The sequence below is a fragment of the Lepus europaeus genome, chromosome X (genome assembly GCF_033115175.1).
Source record: "Lepus europaeus isolate LE1 chromosome X, mLepTim1.pri, whole genome shotgun sequence".
In the NCBI taxonomy this organism is placed as follows: Eukaryota; Metazoa; Chordata; class Mammalia; order Lagomorpha; family Leporidae; genus Lepus; species Lepus europaeus.
Genome location: NC_084850.1, coordinates 70154847 through 70176525, shown reverse-complemented (window position 1 = coordinate 70176525; position 21679 = coordinate 70154847). Strand labels below are relative to the sequence as shown.

Here is a 21679-nt window from a genome sequence, read left to right as displayed (position 1 = left end):
ATTTTATTGGAACCCCCTGGCACGTTTCTAACTCCATCTTTTGGGGCAAGTCCGATTGAGCATGTCCCCAATTGTACATATCCTCACTCTCTTTTTCTCATTTTTATATTTAACCGTGATCGCTTTTCAGTTAAAATTCAAACACCCAAGAATAATTGTGTGTTAATTACAGATTTCAACCACTAGTACTAGAACAAAAAAATACTAAAATGGATGAAGTATTACATTGTACAACAACAGTCAGCACAAGAGCTGATCAAGTCACTATTTCTCATAGTGTCCATTTCACTTCCACAGGTTTCCCTTTGGTGCTCAGTTGTCACCAGTCAGGGAAAACAAGTGATATTTGTCTCTTTGGGACTGGCTTAATTCACTCAGCATTATGTTTTCCAGATTCCTCCATCTTGTTGCAAATGACTGGGTTTCATTGTTCCTTACTGCTGTATAGTATTCTATGGAGTACATGTCCCATAATTTCTTTATCCAGTCTACTGTTGATGGGCATTTGGGTTGGTTCCAAGTCTTAGCTATTGTGAATTGAGCTGCAGTGAACATTAATGTGCAGATGGCTTTTTTGTTTGCCAATTTAATTTCCTTTGGGTAAATTCCAAGGAGTGGGATGGCTGGGTTGAATGGTAGGGTTATATTCAGGTTTTTGAGGAATCTCCAGACTGACTTCCATAGTGGCTTAACCAGTTTTCATTCCAACAGTGGGTTAGTGTCCCTTTTTCCCCACATCCTCTCCAGCATCTATTGTTGGTTGATTTCTGAATGTGAGCCATTCTAACCGGGGTGAGGTGAAACCTCATTGTGGTTTTCATTTGCATTTCCCTGATTGCTAGTGATCTTGAACATTTTTTTCATGTGTCTGTTGGCCATTTGGATTTCCTCTTTGGAAAGATGTCTGTTGAGGTCTTTGGCCCATCTCTTAAGTGGGTTGTTTGTTTTGATGTTGTGGAGTTTCTTGATTTCTTTGTAGATTCTGCTTATCAACCCTTTATCTGTTGCATAGTTTGCAAATACTTTTTCCCATTCTGTCGGTTTCCTATTCACTTTCCTGACTGTTTCTTTTGCAGTACAGAAACTTCTCAGTTTGATGCAATCCCAAATGTTAATTTTGGCTTTGACTGCCTGTGCTCCTGGGGTACTTTCAAAGAAGTCTTTACCTGTGCCTAAATCTTGCAGGGTTTCTCCAATGCTCTCTAATAATTTGATGGTTTTGGGTCGTAGATTTAAGTCTTTAATCCATGTTGAGTGAATTTTTGTGTAAGGTGAAAGGTAGGGATCTTGCTTCATGATTCTGCACGTGGAAATCCAGTTTTCCCAGAACCATTTATTGAATAGACTGTCCTTACTCCAGGGATTGGTTTTGGATCCTTGATCAAATATGAGTTGGCTGTAGATGTTTGGGTTGATTTCTGGTATTTCTATTCTGTTCCATTGGTCTATCCACCTGTTTCTGTACCAGTACCATGCTGTTTTGATAACTACTGCCCTGTAGTATGTCCTGAAGTCTGGTATTGTGATACCTCCACCTTTGTTTTTGTTGTACAAGATTGCTTTAGCTATTTGAGGTCTTCTGTGTCTCCATATGAATTTCAGCATCATTTTTTCCAGATCTGAGAAGAATGCCTTTGGTATTTTGATTGGTATTGCATTGAATCTGTAAATTGCTTTTGCGAGAATGGACATTTTGATGATGTTGATTCTTCCAATCCATGAACATGGAAGATTTCTCCATTTTTTGGTATCCTCTTCTATTTCTTTCTTTAAGGTTTTGTAATTTTCATTGTAGGGATCTTTAATGTCCTTGGTGAAGTTTATTCCAAGGTATTTGATTGTTTTTGTAACTATTGAGGATGGGATTGAACTTAGAAGTTCTTCCTCAGCCGCGGCATTGCCTATGTATACAAAGGCTGTTGATTTTTGTGCATTGATTTTATATCCTGCTACTTTGCCAAACTCTTCGATGAGTTCCAATAGTCTCTTAGTAGAGTTCTTTGGGTCCCCTAAATAAAGAATCATATCATCTGCAAAGAGGGATAGTTTGAGTTCTTCTTTCCCAATTTGTATCCCTTTAATTTCTTTTTCTTGCCTAATAGCTCTGGCTAAGACTTCCAGAACTATATTGAATAGCAGTGGTAAGAGTGGGCATCCCTGTCTGGTACCAGATCTCAGTGGAAATGCTTCTAACTTTTCCCCATTCAATAGTATACTGGCTGTGGGTTTTTCGTAAATTGCTTTGATTGTATTGAGGAATGTTCCTTTTATACCCAGTTTGCTTAGGGTTTTCATCATGAAAGGGTGTTGTATTTTATCAAATGCTTTCTCTGCGTCTATTGAGAGAATCATATGGTTTTTCTTCTGCAGTCTGTTAATGTAGTGTATTACGTTGATTGTTGTGCGAATGTTGAACCATCCCTGCATACCAGGGATAAATCCCACTTGGTCTGGGTGGATGATCTTTCTAATGTGATGTTGCATTCTATTGGCCAGAATTTTATTGAGGATTTTTGCATCTGTGTTCATCAGGGATATTGGTCTGTAATTCTCTTTCAATGCTGCATCTTTTTCCGGCTTAGGAATTAAGGTGATGCTGGCTTCATAGAAAGAATTTGGAGGGATTCCCTCTTTTTCGATTGCTCTGAATAGTTTGAGGAGAATTGGAGTTAATTCTTCTTTAAATGTCTGGTAGAATTCAGCAGTGAATCCATCTGGTCCTGGGCTTTTCTTTGTTGGGAGGGCCTTTATTACTGTTTCAATTTCTGTCTCAGTTATGGGCCTGTTTAGGTTTTCTATGTCTTCCTGGCTCAATTTAGGTAAGTTGTATGTGTCCAGGAATCTATCTATTTCTAATAGATTTCCCTGTTTGCTGGCATACAAGTCCTTGTAGTAATTTCTGATGATTCTTTTTATTTCTGTGGTGTCTGTTGTTAACGTTTCCTTTTTCATCTCTGATTGTATTGATTTGAGTCTTTTCTTTTTTTAGTTAGTTGGGCCAATGGGGTGTCAGTTTTGTTTATTTTTTCAAAAAACCAGCTCCTTGTTTGGCTGATTTTTTGTAATTTTTTTTTGGATTCAATCCTGTTGATTTCTTCTCTGATTTTAATTATTTCTCTTCTCCTACTAGCTTTGGTTCTGGTTTGCTGCTGATTTTCTAGATCCTTGAGATGAACTGAAAGCTCATCTATTTGGTGCCTTTCCAATTTCTTGATGTAGGCACCTATTGATATAAACTTTCCTCTTAACACTGCTTTTGCTGTATCCCATAGGTTTTAGTATGATGTGCTGTTATCCGCATTTACTTCCAGAAAATTTTTGATTTCTCTTTTAATTTCTTCTATGAGCCATTGTTCATGCAGGAGCATGTTATTCAGTCTCCATGTGTTTGCACGTGCTCTAGGGATTCCCGAGTTGCTAATTTCCAACTTCATTCCTTTATGGTCTGAGAGGCTGCATGGTTCATACTGTATTTCTACTATATATTATTATATATACTATATATATATTACTACTGTATTCCAACTGCATTGGACATCTCATTTTTCTTCAGAAATGCTGAGATAGTTTGTACTTCAAGTTTTGAATTTTGTTTCCTTCTGATTGGTGTGTTGTTCTTCTACATCTTCACATGGTTAGATTCATCTGATCACTCGGTCTTAGCTCAGATATTTCTTAAAGAGGCTACCCCTGATTACTGTAATATTCCAGAGCCTGTAACACCCTTTTATTATTTTGCTTTACTGTTTCAGACAAAATCACTTTCTACTATTATCTTATTTGTTATTTATTGTCTCTATTGCACTAGATAAGTTATATGATGGCAAGCACAGCATTTGTCTTGTTGACTTTTGTGTTCCCAGTTCCCATAACTTCATTTGATACATAGTAGGCCTAGTTCCATAAATATTTGTTCATGGAGGAATACTTCACAGTGCTTGCTGCTGTCAACATGAAAATTTCTCTTAAAACCGTCATAGTTCCCTCTGTAGAAAATAGTTGAATTGCCTAAGTATGCATGTTGCTTAAATTCTGTTAGAAGGAACTACAGGCCTTGAACACCTGGAGGCAGACTGTCCAGTCAGTAAGAGAAAGGTAACTTACAGTGAGTGGTACAGCCTGTAATGATTGTCCTATAGAAGATGATAGCTAACAAAAGCTATGATGTAGTGTGAGGTGTCAAAAACAGAGTGTTTCATGTGCATTAACTCATTATTATTATTGTCATTTGATAGTTTTGAGAACAGAAGCACAGTCCTATAGCCTGTAAGTGGGAGAATCAAGAAAGGAAATGGAGCAGTCTAACTCCAGAATTAGAGCATCCAGATTAATTTCACAGCCATCTCTAAGAGCTGATCTCTGTGCAATTTACAGATCATGATGGAGATTATCGACTTGATTTTTAATGATCTGGTAGTTTTTCTTTGGGTGATCACTGCTTGCTAAAAAGTTCCTTCAAATTTTGGCTCCATGTCAAGTATCAGATGGGGTTTGCCGTTGCCATAATGAATCATTGTGAATAAACCCATATTGTTTTGGAGCACCCAACTGAGGAGCATTTTTAAAAAAGATTTATTTACTTAAGAGGCGGAGTTACAGACAGAGAGGTCTTCCATCCATTGGTTCACTCTCCAAATGGCCACAATGGCTGCGGCTGGGCTGATCCAAAGCCAGGAGCCAAAAGCCAGGAACTTCTTCTAGGTCTCTCATGAGGGTTCAGGGGCCCAAGCACCTGGGTCATCATCTTCTGCTTCCCCAGACATCAGCAGGGAGCTGGATTGGAGGAGGGGCAGCCAGGACTCAAACCGGCACCCATATGGGATGCTGGCGCCATAGACAGAGGCTTAACCTACTGTGTCACAGCACGAGCCCCATGCATTTTTCATTCTCTTACTGAATAAAGCCTCATAGATAATGAATTCCAACAGCTTATAGCAGGAATGAGGCTTGGTTTGGGAGTGTTATGAGCATAACTGCTTCCTGAGGCTCTAGGAGTAATTGCCTGTCCTTTTGTTCTTGCTTGAAAGTGTTTAGTTTTGAGTCAACAGAAATCCTAAACAGAGTTGGATGAAAATAACTTGCATCTTTTCTTTTTTTCCTTTGAGTTTTCTTTTTTTTTAATTTTATTTAAGTTATACAAGTTTCATGTATTTCATATATACAGATTTAGAAAACCTAGTGACGCTTCCCCCCATCCTCCCTCCTGTTCACACTCCAACCCTTCTTCTTCCTCCCTCTAATGTTCCTTCTCTTAATTTTTACAAAAATCTATTTTCAGTTTACTTAATGATTGTATGGTTAACTCTACACTAAGTAAAATAGTTCAACAAATAGTATGAAGAAGGAAAAAATAAAAAAAAAAAAACACTATTCCTCAACAGAAGCGACAAGTGCTATAAATAATCACCAAATCCCAAAATGTCTATTTCACTCTAATACATTGCATTTCAGATACTCTGTTAGTTACTTCAGATCAGGGAAGACATATGATATCTGTCTTTTTGGAACTGGCTTATTTTACTAAGTTTAATGGTTTACAGTTCCATCCATCTTGTTGCAAAACACAGGATTTCATTTTGTTTTTACAGCCAAGTAGTACTCCATAGTGTGTGTGTGTGTGTGTACCATAATTTCTTTAACCAGTCAAGAGTTGATGGATATCTGGGTTTATTCCATATCTTAGCTATAGTGAATTGTGCTGCAGTGAACATCGGGAAACAGGTAACTCTTTCATATAAAGATTTCTTTTGGTTTGGGTAAATTCCCAGGAGTGGGATGGCTGGGTCATTTGTTAGGTCTACATTCAGATTTCTGAGGTTTCTCCAAACTGTCTTCCACAGTGGTTGCACCAGTTTACATTGGCTACCAACAGTGGACCAGGGTACCTTTTCCCCACATCCTCACCAGTGTTTGTCATTTGTTGGTTCTGTATGAGAGACATTGTAACTGGAGTGAGGTGGTTTTGATTTGTATTTCCCTGGTGACTAGTGGTTCTGAGCATTTTCTGAAGTGTCTGTTTGCCATTTGAATTCCCTCTCTTGAAAAATACTTGTTCAAGTCCTTTGCCCATTTCTTCACTGGATTGTTTTGTTGTTGAATTTCTTGAGCTCTTTATAGATTCTGGATATTAGCCCTTTATCAGTTGCATAGTTTGCAGATATTTTCTCCTGTTCTGACAGTAGCTTGAGTCTTAACAAGAATCTTGGGGGAGGAATGATTCTGTGACTTATATACTGCCCAATTTGCCTTCTCCAGAAGCAGACTCACTGTACCAAAAACACAGTATTCACTTCTGCTACCCACCACACAAGTTCTGCCCTTCCCTCTACTTCCTCCTCAAAGAAAGATACTTAGTACCAAGAAACAAAAATAAATAAGGAAGGTGGTGTGAATACTATGCTAAGTAACATAAATGTTACTATTACACATGATGTTGTAATATAGACATGCAAAATAACTATTCTATAGACATATAGTAAACCTGCATTTATGGTGTGCGTGCAAGAGTATGGGTGTAAGTGGCACTTAGACTTTTGGTAACCTCTCCTAAATACATATTTGTTTTCATCCTAAGTATATAAAAATAACGTACACATACTTGTAGGTCTCCCTACATGTATTTTTTTTCAGACCAGCAGGCATTGGATAAACAATAGAATACTCAATGCATTTTAGATTTAGTTTTATGGTAAATTTATATGTATGAAAATAGTTATAAGTAACATAGTTGAATTTCATGTAGATAGATACATTCACTGAAGCCTTATTGTATTTCAGGACACTTGGACATGTCACACTCTGTGATGATTGATCGTCATTTAATTTTTCTCTTGTAACAGATTTTTTGGTTTGATTTATTTCAATGGCATTTGGTAAAATTTTCAAATATGTTTTTGTAGTGAATTTTCTGTGGTACTATCTACATGTATTTAGTATATTTTTATGGTATTTTAAGGTTAAAACCAAAGTCTTTATAAGACATAAAACTTATCCTTGCTTGCTCTAGACTTGATACTGCCCTACAGAAGGTGGGTGTACAGAGCTGCCTCACCAGGCATCATGTTAGGTCTCTGAATGGCTGCTATAAATTGCACTGAGACTGGAATATTTGCTATCTTCAGTAGATTAATTGTCCATCACTAAGGCATACGAACCCTTGAGTTGCTAGGCTGCCATTTAATGCACTGGAACAAATGTGTCATGTGGAGCCTTACTATCTTCAAAAAAGTCATTGTAAATATTGTTTACCTTCTCTCTAGAGTACTGTCTTTGTTTTAAAATGTCTAACTTATCAGCATACTTCATAGATCATTTTTTAAAATGTAAGATTATGAAATATTCCTATTTTTCAAAGTAATTTTTCAGTATTTTTTTTTACCTATTTGCATTTTTATTTTGAAAGGCAAATACATACACATGGAGAGAGAGAGAGAGAGAGAGGCAGGCAGAGAGAGAGAAATGTTTCTTCCATGGCATTAACTGGAAGGTGGATCAGAAGCAGACAGGACTCTAACCAGGCATTCAGATATGGGATTGGGGGGAGGTGGTATCCCAAGTGACAAGTGCTATGCCAAATGCCCACTCCTAGGTACAATAAAGTTGGGCTTATGCTCTATTAAAATAAAGTGACACATCCAATTAACATGTAGAGACTGAGAATAATCCTTGTAATCTTTGCAATTTTACAGGAATTATAACAACTCTAAGAGTAACTTTGATTATTTGACTCTATTTTATGTTACTTCATAATGCTAGAAAGCATGTTAATAATAATGCAGCAGTTTAATTAACAGATTACTTGGATTTTTATCCCAGCACTACAATTTACTAAATAACCTAGAACAAATCACTTGATGTTCTCTCCTTTTATTTCCAGATCTTTAAAACTTTGTCTCATAGGGTTATTGTGGGACATGATGTGTTGATACATGTTGAAGCTTCTAGCATGTAGTAAGCACTCAGTACTAGCCATGATTATTATTTGTGCTGTTGTTATTATTGGCTGGGTGCCCCAAAAGACCAATCTGTAGTCAATAGTTATTTCTCCACTTGCAGTTCCCTACTTCTCGGGTAAATGACTGCTCTTTGAGTTTTGAATGCAGTTCTCAAGAATTCACTATTGGGGTCATTTGGGGAGTGAACCAGTGGGTGGAGGACTTCTCTCTCTGCTCCCCTTCTGTCTGTAACTCTGCCTTTCAAATAAATCTTTAAAAAATAAAGATCAAATATGGAAATAAGAATAGTATATAGAAGAGTCAATCAGTACCCTTATTTCAGCTGCCACTTTTTTTTTTTTTTTAAATTTTATTTATTTATTTATTTTTTTGACAGGCAGAGTGGACAGTAGAGGGAGACAGAGAGAAAGGTCTTCCTTTTTGCCGTTGGTTCACCCTCCAATGGCCGCCGCGGTAGGCGCGCTACGGCCGGCGCAACGTGCTGATCCGATGGCAGGAGCCAGGTGCTTCTCCCATGGGGTGCAGGGCCCAAGAACTTGGGCCATCCTCCACTGCACTCCCTGGCCACAGCAGAGAGCTGGCCTGGAAGAGAGGCAACCGGGACAGGATCGGTGCCCCGACCGGGACTAGAACCCGGTGTGCCGGCGCCGCAAGGCGGAAGATTAGCCTGTTAAGCCACGGCGCCGGCCAACAGCTGCCACTTTTTAAAAAACCAGTAGTTTTTGTCTTGGACAAAAGATACATGAATAAAGAAAATAAAAGGTGAGAGATAGAACAAATGCCCCCATTGGGAGAATAAACATATTGTGTCCTTCTATTGTGTAAAATTTGTATAGGAGAAAAGTCTGAATGAGAAGCAGTATGACAAACATATAGACATGTGCAATTGCATGCCTTTGCATTTGTAGAAATTTATAGTATATATGTATTTTTCTAAGAACACAGAATATTTCTTATGCTCTTGTTTAAAATTAAGAGGAAATTTGGTTGAGTATCATGCTTATGTGTCTGTACCCTCTATAATGTACTCCATCATCCACTCTAACTAGTTTTTCACATTCTTTTCATTCTTGTGTTTCTTTCATGTAGTATGTCGCCATTAATAAATCATGTTTTTGAATACCAGGTAATTTTTGATGGTTTGCTAAAGTAAGTAGTTGTAGATAATTCTATTACATCATATATTTATATGTATTTTTCAGAGGCCTTAGGTAGCCCAAAAACTTCATAAAATTGGTTTTCAGAAAGATGCTTTATATTATGTTTCTACAGTAAAAATGTTTCCTGTGCATTGTAAAATGCAATGATAGAGAATCTTTACAGAAAATGTTAAAAAGCCTGGGTTTCTCGGGCTTTCAATAATGTGATTGTCTATGGCATGTTTTTTAATTTTTTTTAACCTCATACAACTTCCAATTGATTCTGAATTTGACTCCTTTGTTTTTCTTGGCATCTGGGAGGACATTTAGAAATAGTTTTCCCCCTGTGAAAAATTGTTTCAGCAAGATTGTTTTCTCTGTGCTCACACACACACATGTACTTATGTAAACACTTGCTAATCTAAATGAAGCAAAAAACTCAGTGTATCAGTTGGTAATCGTTCATCTGTTGCTGCTGCTGAGGATCTTGGGAACAGTGGTGCTAACCCTCACATGATACCGGTATATCCATAGGCAAATGAGAGCAATGATTGTGTGGTCCTTAAACTGTTTGCTCATTTGGGGGCCTTAATGTAACTCAGCCTATTTGTGAGTTTTTTTTTATGAATGAAATTATTCCTCCCCAACTTGCTATTATCACTCAATTTTATGCTTTTAACAACTCTTCATGTTGATATATGTGGTTATATTTCATTCATTTAAAATATTTACAGTATCTCATTGTATGAAGTGAGAGGTTAGACAACTGAACAGTTAGAGGATGTTCCTACATGACCACCCACATTTTTTTTTACAGGAATTCTAAGTTTAGGAGTTCTGCAAAACCAGACTCAGGCTTGATAATTTGCTAGAAGGATTCGTTGAAAGCTGATAAACTCACAGTTGTGACTTACTGTGGGTAATGGATATAGGCTGAAATCAGTCAAGGGAAGAAGTGCTTAGGATGGCACACTGGAGTTCCAAATGTGGAGTTTCCAGTTTTTCCTCTCAGCATGGAGTAAGAACAGTGTAACTCTCCAAACACTGATGTGTGATGATATGCACAAGTATAGTCACCCAAAAAAGCCCACCTGAGCTTCAATGTTTAGAGATTTTATTGGAGCTCCATCACATAGCCATCACTAATTATCCTTGGAGCTGATCTCAGGATCCAACACCTTTGGAGATTAATATATATATCACATGACCCAGCCTACCCTTTGCCACGTGGTTGGTCTTTCTGACATGACTGGCCCCTACCCTAAGACTATTTGATGTAGCTGGCCCTCACTTTATCAGGGATGGGGAAATTTTTTCTGCTGAGGTCCATTTGGATACTTACAACATCATCCATGCGCTATACGAAATTGTCGACATAAAAATTATCCTGCTATTGGTTTATGGAATTTAGAGTCCCACCTGCAGTCGCCTTGGCAGGACACAACAAAATGATTTTGCAAGCCTCATATGGCCCGAAGCTGGATGTCCCTCACTGCTACTTTAAATCAGTATATTAGACTCTAATGACCCATTGTCCTTGGGTAAACAAAGATACTCCTTTCAGGTATGACATACCAAGGCCTTAGAAAAAACCTCCTAGAAAATAAGCACACAGGCTCTACATTTTAAGGGAACAAGGTAAAATTCTTGGTTATACAGATAAATATACCACATACTCTTTTATACATTCTCCCCCTGATCTACATTTTGAATTGTGTGTAATATATAAAAAACAGTACCTCTTTTGTTAATGAATGAACACTTACACAATACTGTGTGTCAAGCACTTACTACTTCACAAGTATTAATTTGACCCCTCAGCCCTATATGAATAAATGCTATTATTCTGCAAAATGAGGAAAATGAGTATGAAATTAATATCTGCAGCAGTAGGTATTGCTGCACTATAGATGTATACTCCTTCAGCTTTACTAGGTAGTGCCATATCGTTAGCCAAACTGACATTTTTAAACAATTAATAATGTATCCACAGTTTCTTGTCATTTCACTTCTTTTGGTTGTCCAAATGTTTATAATTTTAAAATCCATTTCTCAGTCTTTATGATTTTTTATCTTATTGAAGAAATCTCTTTCTGCAAGCTCAAATGTATTTTTCTGTATTCTACAATTATTGCTTAATATATTTATCTTTCATCTACTTGGATTTTATATTGAATATGGTGTAAAGCAAGGATACAATTAATTTCCCCTTACGCCCAATGTATTGTCCCAAACCATTGTTTCAATGATCCACTCCTTCCCCATTGGTTTGTAATACCACATTTGTTATAGTAATTTCTGTGTATGCATTGGCCTTTCTATGAGTTTCTCATTGCTGGTGTAACAGATTCGGTAGCTGAAAACAACACCAACTGATTATCTTACAGTCCTGGAGGTTAGAAGTCTAAAAGGTTTGGTAGGGCTGCATTCCCTCTCAGAGCTCCAGTAGGGAATCTATCCTTTGCCTTTTCATACTTCTATAGGCCACATCCATTCTTTGGCATGTGTCCCCCTACTGGCAATGGCATCACTTTGACCTCTGGTTCCTTTTCAAATTTGCTTCTCTATCTCCGACCTTCCTGCCTGTCTTTTGTGAACCTTGTGATTACCTTACATCACCCATCTTGAGATCCTGCATTTAATCACATCTGTAAAGTCCTTGCCATGTAAGTTAAAGTTATGTCCCACCAGAAGGCTTTAGCAATTGCATCCACCAAGTCTCCAGGGCTACTGCTGACCCTGAGCCACTTTTTAAGATATTTTATTGGTAAGTATTTTTGGGGTCATTGAGTGGAAAAATTTCATGCCTCTAGTCTGTATGAGGGTAGACTACTAGTTATAATTAAAGAGGTGTAGTCTTCCTCCACTTAAGGCTTAAGATAAAATTTTTGTTTTTTCCTTTTGCTGTTTTTTCCTCTTGGTAAATTGATTTCACTTCTAGGCCACTCCTTAAATGAGGTATAGTCCTTTTAAGATTGAGATGTTATAAGAGAATATATCTTTTTCTATTCCCTGCCTCTCTTATGTCCTCACCTCTCCCCCACATGAGCATTAAGACCCAAACACTTAAATGACTGAGACAGGCAAGTTCCTAGGAATTTCTGTATCAACTCATGTACTTATTATTCTAGTTTTAAATTCCCAATTTAGCTTTGGCTTCTGGAGATTTTCTTACTTTTGTGATAGGTAAAATAAGCAGCCAGTGTTGTAACACAGTGGATTAAGCTGCCACCTGCAACATCAGCATTCCATATGAACGCTGGTTCAAGTCCTGGCTGCTCTACTTCAACAGCTCCCTGCTAATGAGCCTGAGAAAGTAGCGGAGGATGACTCAAATCCTTACTTAGGCCGCTGCACTAGTGTGGGAGAGTTAGATGCAGTTCCAAACTCTTGGCTTTGGCCTGACCCAGCCCCGATCCTCGCAGCCATTTGGGGGTGGAACCAGCAGATGGAATATTTCTCTCCCCCTTCCCCACCTCCCCATAACTCTGCTTTTCAAATAAATAAAATCTTTAAAAATGAAATAAAATATCCAAGAGTCTCCCAAAGCTTTCCCTGCTTGATTCTTAATTTGTCTATGGTGATTCTTTTGGGTGTCTCATATAACACCTCTTGAAGCTGATTGTGGTCTGTGTACCTTAGGTAGGCAGGATCTGATTTGGGAGAGATACCTCATCTTTGCTTGTGTATACTTTTGGCTTGATTATAATTCTAACCATTGACATTGTATTATTTACAGTAGCTTCTATTCTGCATCAAAATATTACTAATCTTATCTCTCAGAAATTCTTTGGCCTAGAGCTGGCTTTTGTGGACATTTGGATGGAAGATCTCAATTCATTCTCTCTTTCTCACTCTCTGCCTTACAAATAAATAAAATTATTTAAAGTATTATCAAAAGGCTTTTTCTGTAATACAAATTAGTAAATCTAAAATACATAAAGTATTGTTACCTTAATTTTCAAACCAATTAATCTAATTCCCATTCTCTTTTTCTCTTCCCAGGATGTGTGCTGTATTTGGTGGAATCTATTGTCTTCGTCATTCAGTGCAGTGCCTTGTAGTGGACAAAGAATCCAGAAAGTAAGGATGATATAAGTAACCTTCTTATATTTATACTCCAAACACTGGTGAAAAATGCTAAAGTCGATTTAAAAAAAATGATTCTTCAAAGATCCTCCTTGGTATTAATAACATATCAGCCTTGATTAAAAGTAATTTGTGTTTAGGTCCTCCAGAACAAGGAAAGTGAGTTCAGAATATAGAAACCAAATTAATTTCCCTGCAATATGACTATAGCTCCTGATCATCCAAGCTTGGAAGACAAATCATTTCAGCTGCCGGGGGTGGGTGATGAGTGATGTTAGTTTTCCTTGTGGCCTTACCTCCTCTAATTGATTTTCATCGGATGACAACAAAGCCCTCTGTTATTGCATTTTTAAAAATGGAACTCACCTAAAGACTCATCAGATTAATCTCTGCTGATAATGCATGTCACTCCAAGAGAAAAGACTTTAATGAGTTTTTAGGTAGATTGTTGTCATAAACTATGCTGTCCTGTTATCTGAGGATAAATTCTTTTACAACAGTATCAGACCTACAGCCTGGTTTAGTATTGAAATAAAAATTTATCCGTTTTTGAAAAAGCTGACCACCATCTGTATATGTTTCATATTTTAATTGTATTTTTAGTTGTTAGCCTCTAAAATATGCACTGGATTGAATTATATTAAGTGAAATATTTTCCATAATTCTAGATTTTACATTGACATTTCAGTGGGGGAAAACTGGATCAAGTTTTCGAATCTGTATAAATTACTATGTGTTTTCTGTTTTGTTACATGTTCTCAAACATGTATTGACCTTTGTTTCTGAGATGATTGCTTTTAGGATTGTACAAAGAAACAGTATTGTTGAGGTCATAAAATATCTTAAACCAGGGGCTTAAGCAAGATAAATTTGTAGCTCTGTTTCTTTCATTTTACAATAATTTTGTTCTGATGTTGTCTAACTGGCACAAGTTAATGTCTGTTAACTTCTTATAGACTAGTTAAGTGTAAAAACTAGTATCATTGAGGTACAGAGAAGAAAAAGCTCTAGAAATACGTAGTATTTAAACAGTGCATTTTTTTTAGAAAAGAAATTCTGTAGTATAAGATAAAATGGACACATGGTTTAAAAGGCTTATAAAGCATCTTTAGCACTTTAACAGAAAGATACTGCACAAATGTAATGTAATCATTTATGGTGAAAAATCTATCCTTAAATGCCCAGGATATTCATTCATATATTGCTCATGAAGAGCTCTATCAAAGTTCCTGAAGGAATCATTGCCTTTATGACTCCTAGAGTCCTTTTTTCCTATGCATTCCCTTTTAAGGAAGAGTATGCTTCCATGATGGATAGCCAGATAATGAATTTCTTGTTTCGTGCTTATTTGCTTATTATTCACCCACTCCCACATGTTACTCTCAATGAATGAAGAATGTGCATGGCTCATGTTTGTTTTTTAAAGTGGCTATGCTAGGACGGTACTAGAATTTGTTGAACTAAAAGCTATGCACTATGCTTATTTTAGCTTTGACTTAGTTTATGTGATAGAACAGAGGAGCTCCTCTTTATGATCTGCAGCAGGTTCAATTTGCAACAGATAGTTGAGGTCTAAAGGTCTGGAGACCTAAAGGACCTCTAGTCTGGTAATTTCCAAATTTAATGTGCCTAAGAATCAGCAAGTAAGCTGGCCAAAAATAAAGATTTCTGTGCCTCACTCTCAGAGAGTGAAATTGAGTAATATGTTTCGGCTGAAGCCAGGGAATTTAATTTTTTTTTATTTAAGATTTATTTATTTGAAAGGCAGAGTGATATAGAGTGGGAGGGAGAAAGAGCGAGAGGGAGATCTTCCATATGTGTCTTTGTTACCCAACTGGCCGCAGTGCCAGGGCTGGGCCAGGCCCATACTAGGAAGTCATAGCTCTTTCTGGGTTTCCCATATGGGTGGCAGGGTCCAAATACTGGGTGGTCTTCCACCGCTGTTCCAGGCATATTAGCAGGGAGCTGGCTCATAAGTGGAGCAGCCAGCACTTGAACCCATGCTCTGATATGGGATGTCAGCATTGCAGGCAGCTGCTTAGCAAACTGTGCCACAGTGGCGGCACCAAGGGAATTTGCAGTTTCAAGAAACATCATGAATGAATCTAATGTAGATGGTCCTTTGGTGACACTGAGAAACACTGACCTGTAAAATAAAGTTGAGAATTTAGCCAAGAATACTAGGTTCCATACTGCACTGGTGTATTTAAGGCTTTATCAAAATGAACCTGCCAGATGTACCAGTCATCAAATATGAATCTTAAATAGCAAACGGACTGCTTCTACTTCAGTATTTCTTTTACATTTTTAAAGACTTCAGGTATAGCGTTTGTTTTATAACAACTCCTATGGCATGTATAAAGATTGAGTAGCCCTGAGAAGAAAAAAGACTTGGCATTCCATCACTGTTATGGATGCCATGGCAAATCCTTTCCTATGGCTCACTTTATTTATCTGTAAAATGAACTATACAGATGCCACAGTAATCTCTGAGTTGCCTTCCAAATCTGACATGCTTTTGTTGAGTTCTTTCAAGTTTTTAGAAAATACTTAACTTTTCCTTAACCTTTAGAAATAAATTATCTTAAAATATATGACCAAATGGAAGCTATTTTCACATCTCATGCAATCTCTGAGCCAGTAAGAATTAAAAAAAAAAAACTTTTTAGCAACTTGTGATGTGTCTACTTTCATGAATATAAATGAAGTAGCACAATGTTAATTTTTGTTATTTTATTACTAGAATTCCAGTTTTCCAGTGAGCATTGTTTCCTTGTTTTGTAAGAGAAAATAATTTTGAATTCTGTGTATGATTCACTTACTGTAGAACTTATTCTGAGCAATAGCCATATATTTCTGTAACAGTAGTTTTTAAAACTCGGTCTGCATCCATAATATTCTCCTTACATTCTTTAAGTGATATTTTAGTTAAGAAGCAATACTTTAACATCTTGCTATCTGTCTCCCTCTCTAATTCTGCTTTTCACATAAATGAAATAAATCTTTAAAAACCCCAGAATGTTATAAATCCATACTTCCAGTAATAATTGTAAAATTTATATTAATTTTGCTTCTTTCAAAAAAGTATATTCAGTCAAATAGACTCTCTAAATATCCAAGGCTAGCATTGGTTAAAGTTGGCTCAGGTTAATGTGCTTAATACTTCACCCAATAAGAAGTTTAACAAAAAGTACTTCATCATTCAAAATCAACTAATTGCAAAAAATACTAGTAATGGGAGACATTTTGTCAGGACTTCAATATAAAGTGAGGTATAGTTTTTTGAGGAAAAAAAATTTGATTTTATAATTGGGCATATCCCAGCATACATTTCTTTTTAAAGAGATTGGGTTGACTCAGACAATTGTGTATTCTAAATATGAGAACAGTAAGTAAGGAAATTGCAAAGATTTTCATTTGTATCCTTACACTTATAGTTTGCTGTTCTTGCCCTATTTTTTTTATAAGAACACTTGGCATCCCTTTTCCCCTTTAGTATAATTAAGACCTACCCATGCTTCAAGTAAGAGTTCTAAGTATATTTCTTTTTTTATGATGTAAGAAAATTCCCATTTTAATTTGAATTAGTTTTAAATGGATTCAATGTGCTTTGTAGATATACTTCTATGAGCATAATAATATTCTTTCTTCCCTCCCTCCCATCCCCTCCTTTTCTTCATCCCACCTTTCATCCTTCTCCCTTTCTTTCATTTTTAGTTTTTGAGATAACATATTTTAAATTTATATTACTATAAAAAGGTTTAGTACTTCCCCAAATGAGAAGTTTAATAAGAAGCAAAAAGACCCCAATTAAGTGGGAATATAGCTATATGACTATAAACAACAATTGAATGCAAAAATGAGCAATTCACCCATAGACAGAAAATTTAAAGTAATCATAGATCACTAAAACTATAATAGTATAACATTCTTAACCATTGATTTCACAAAGTATAAAACAAAGTTTTACAAAACTTTATTTCTTGATCTTACAGACTGTATCGGGATTCTGCCAGTACCCTAGTTTGATCCCATTGTATGATTAATTGATAAGTTCTCTGTAAGAAAAGGCAGAATTTCACTGTTCCATCTCCAGCACCAAGACAAATTCTTAGCACCTGTTATACCCAATAACTTTTGAGTTGAATGAATGAATGAAGATTAAAGACTGATTGCAACCTTTTTGCACTTTTCTTTTCACCTTCCATTTAGGAAAGCTGATAAAAGCATAAATGATCATAGCACTGAGTTTAATGTGGTGATTACATATCAAAGTACTATATGAACTTTGAGAAAAGAAACAAGGCATTGAGGAGGCACATGAAATCATGGTATATGGAACATATAACCAAATGTGTTACCTACTTTTCAGCTACATCTTATTTTTCATTTTTGTTTAATTTGTTTTTCCTGAGATCCACATCGCTTATTCTTTCCTAATTGTATTATCCAGTAACTGTTTTCATAATTCAGATGGATGTAGATATGTATAACTGTTTTTTTCCCTGTATCTTCTCTTTAAATTCTAATACTGCACTGTTCTGTTGACTGTTTTTAGAAACACTGAATGCTCTTTCTGAATAGCTTTCTGTTCTTTGCAGCTGTGCTGACCAGGTAAAACTCCTGTTAGAGTTGTGTCATACTATATTTAGTAATATAGTGTTTGACCTTAAGGTTGTGTAGAGATAATCTGAGACCAGATGTCTCTGTAAACAATAGTCCTAATTTAGTTATTTCATCTAGTGTTCCATGTGTACTTCAGCTGTCCCACTTAATAGATTTTCTGATGTCAGGAAAATTATGCCTTTCCGGCTGGCGCCATGGCTCAATAGGCTAATCCTCTGCCTGCAGCGCTGGCACTCCGGGTTCTAGTCCCGGTTGGGGCGCCGGATTCTGTGCTGGTTGCTCCTCTTCCTGTCCAGCTCTCTGCTGTGGCCCGGGAAGACAGTGGAGGATGGCCCAAGTCCTTGGGCCCTGCACCCGCATGGGAGACCAGGAGAAGCACCTGGCTCCTGGCTTTGGATCAGCGTGATGCGCTGGCCGCAGCGGCCATTGGAGGGTGAACCAACGGCAAAAAGGAAGACCTTTCTCTCTGTCTCTCTCTCACTGTCCACTCTGCCTGTCAAAAAAATTTAAAAAAAAAAAAGAAAAAATTATGCCTTTCCCAGATACTTAGACGTTAGTAATGAATATTAGATCAGGTGTGAGGTAGCTGACTCTTCATACCATTTGCCATTGCTGAAGTTCTGATTTTAGAAATCCCATTTGCAGAATAGCACTGATCGTATTCTAGATATTTAACCTATCACAACTCCCATACTTAGTTGTAATTAGGATATAGGTGAATAAAACATGGACCCTGCCTTTATGTACAAAGAGACTACAGAGTGCAGGCCCTTAAGTCAGATGGACTGGATTTGGATCCTGTCTTTGCTACTTTCTAGCTGTGTGAACTTGAGCAACCTAACTTCCCTGTGCCACAATTTCTTTAGAAAGTGGGGTGATTGACATCACCTAATTCATAGGGTTATTATGAATATTAACTGAATAGATAAACCTTATAGAAACATTTGTCATGCATAGCATGAGTTCAACATGTTAACTACTAGCAGTTATTAATGCACTTGGAGACCTTAAAATCTGGTAGAGGGAGACATATTGTGAAGATCTTTCTATGCTATCCAAATAAATTTGGACTGCTATCAGTGGTAGTTTGAAACAAGATTACATTTGCTGCTTTTAAATTAGCAATTCTGGCAGTGATTTGGAAGAAGCACTGTGATAGCAAGAAGTTCTTTAATTCCTAAATCAGATATTATGTATGTTTTTCAACTGCCTACACTGTCCATGTGTGTAGAATACTTCCATCATCTACCCATCCATTAAGCCATGCAGGCAACAAGTATTGTTTTCTGGGTGTCACGTATTGGAGATACAGCAAGAGAACAAGCCAGGGTCTTTGTTTTCATGGAGCTTGTAGTCTACGGGACATTTCAGAGGAAAGAAGAAAAGTGTACACTGAAGCTGTTCAGTACGCAGATCTAACTGTCCCTCCCTGTCTCTCTATTTAAAAAGCCACAATGACTTTATATCACCTTATAGTAAAGCCTTAAGACCCTTGTACACGACAGGTGAGACTCTTCAATCTGACCTCTTCTTGCTTCTCTAGGTCATCCTTTACCTGTTTTATCATTAAATAATACTGAACTATTCTTGGGCATCTGTACCTACTCTTCTCTTTCTTGCCCCTGTCCCCCTGAAAATGCTGTTTTTCTATGTAAGATATTCTTTTTTGCTTACTTAACTGTATTTGATCCTCATTTTAAGATTACCTTTTTATGACTAGAGCCTAGGGAGATTACTGACGCCATAAACCAGAGTGTCAAATTGTTAAGTCAACAACAGGAGTCACTGTGTACTTACTTCTCATGTGGGATCTGTCCTTAATGTGTTGTCCAGTGTGAAGTAATGCTATAATTAGAACTGAAACAGTATTTTACACTTTGTGTTTCTGTGTGGGTGCAAACTGATGAAATCTTTACTTAATATATACTAAATCGATCTTCTGTATATAAAGATAATTGAAAATGAATCTTGATGTGAATGGAATGGGAGAGGGAGCGGGAGATGGGAGGGTTGCGGGTGGGAGGGAAATTATGGGGGGGCATTGTAATCCATAAACTGTACTTTGGAAATTTATATTTACTAAATAAAAAGCCTAAAAAAGATTACCTTTTTAAATTTTTAATTAATATGTAATACTTGTATATTTTCATAAGGCACACAGCACAATATTTTAACACATAGACACAGCATATACTGATCTAGCCAGGCAGCTAGACATTTCATTTCCTTATTGTTTTTGAAGTCCTCCTGTTCTTTGTATAATATATTATTGTGAACTATAGTCACCACACTTTAGAACTTGTTACTTCTAACTGGGCTTTATACCCTTCATCCAGCCTCACTTTATTCCCCTCTCCCCTGCTTCCCCAACTTTAGTAATCACTATTCTAACTTCAGATTGACTATTTTTTCCAGTTTCCTCATATAAGACTATGTGGTTAAAATAAAAGACTATGCGATGTTTGTCTTTTGATCTTTTAGAAGCAGTGAATATATTGCTTTCTCCAAAGAGCATTCCCTGATACTCCTCTCCATTCTAAGCTGTTGGGTACCTCCCGTTCCTATTGTGTAATGCTCTATACTTAACTCCTATTACTACATTTCAAATTTTGCCATTATTTTACAAGTGCCTATATCTGATTCTTCATCATACTGCGAGCACTTTTAGAGCAAGACACTTTGTCTTAACTATTAGAGCAGTACTCGTCACAAAGTTGTTATACCATACATTTATGTTGCACAAGTGAGCTATTAACTTGCTAGCAGTCCATTGTCTTATTATATATGATAAGAGTTATAGGCAGTGTCAGTGAAGATGAGAAAAGGATACTGATTTCAATAAATATTTGTAACATAGAATAAAAATGTAATAGTAGATTAAGTGTGGAAATAGAGATTTGAGGCACGGAAACTGTAACTGCTAGTTATGCCATTCTCTGAAATAGAGATTCCAGGGGGTGGAAGCAGGTGAGGAACCATGGGTAAATTCACTTTGAGGCATGCTAGTTTTTAAAAGGGCTTGATTAATAATGCTGTATCGTCCACTTGAAATTTGAAAAGAGCAGATTTCAAGTATCCCGAGTCCCCTCCTCCCACACATATACAAATAGTAAACTATGGGTGGTGATGTGAATGTGTTACTTTGACTGCGGTAATCAATTCATAGTGTAAACCTATATCAAATCATCACATTGTACTCCTTAAATACATATAATTTTTCTTTGTCATTAGACATTTTGTAAAATGCTTGGGCTATATCCAGAATTATAAGGATTATTTACAAAGTTTATGAAAAAAATTAAAGGATGTTTATTTTCGTGCAACAATTTTTTTAGTTCCATGTGTTTTTTTCACAAGATGCATTCTTCCGTAGACTTTTTGAAGACACCTTGGAAATAATAGTTAAAAGTGTGGATCAGAGCTTGAGAGAGATCAGAGCAGAAAAACAGATTTGGAGTTATCTGCCTATGAATGATGTGTGAAATCATTGAATAGATTTTCATACAATAAAAATGAGTAGGAAGCATTTGGGAATGGTTTCATGAATGAGATGTCATTTGAACTCAAGTGTTTGCAAAAGCACAGAAAGGCACAGTGAGTAGGGAGAATTATTTACTTCAGTGATTGGTAATCTTCTAATTTCTTTGATGGTTTTTCTGTTTTAATTATTGCACAGATGGTTTCTGCTTTCTTAACCACACAATTAGCTAGTTTTTCAGTTCTGAAGATCTTATGGATTGATGCCTGTTTTGATATATTTTTTTCTTCTGGGCCAAATTCTAAATATTGACTCTTTATCTTGCTAGCTATCCTCTTCCTTATTGTCATTTTACTATTTATGCCCTCTTATCTTTGAACCAAGAACTGAAT

General features: G+C 36.7%; 1 protein-coding gene across 1 annotated transcript in view; it reads left to right on the top strand.

Annotated features, from left to right (window-relative positions):
• The window catches only part of CHM (CHM Rab escort protein), a 219472-nt gene that overhangs the window by 135726 nt on the left and 62067 nt on the right, over positions 1 to 21679 (top strand). Inside the window, exon 9 of the mRNA XM_062183692.1 lies at positions 13100 to 13177. Within this exon, the coding sequence (XP_062039676.1) occupies positions 13100 to 13177 (78 nt within the window). The remainder of the gene's footprint in view (positions 1 to 13099; positions 13178 to 21679) is intronic.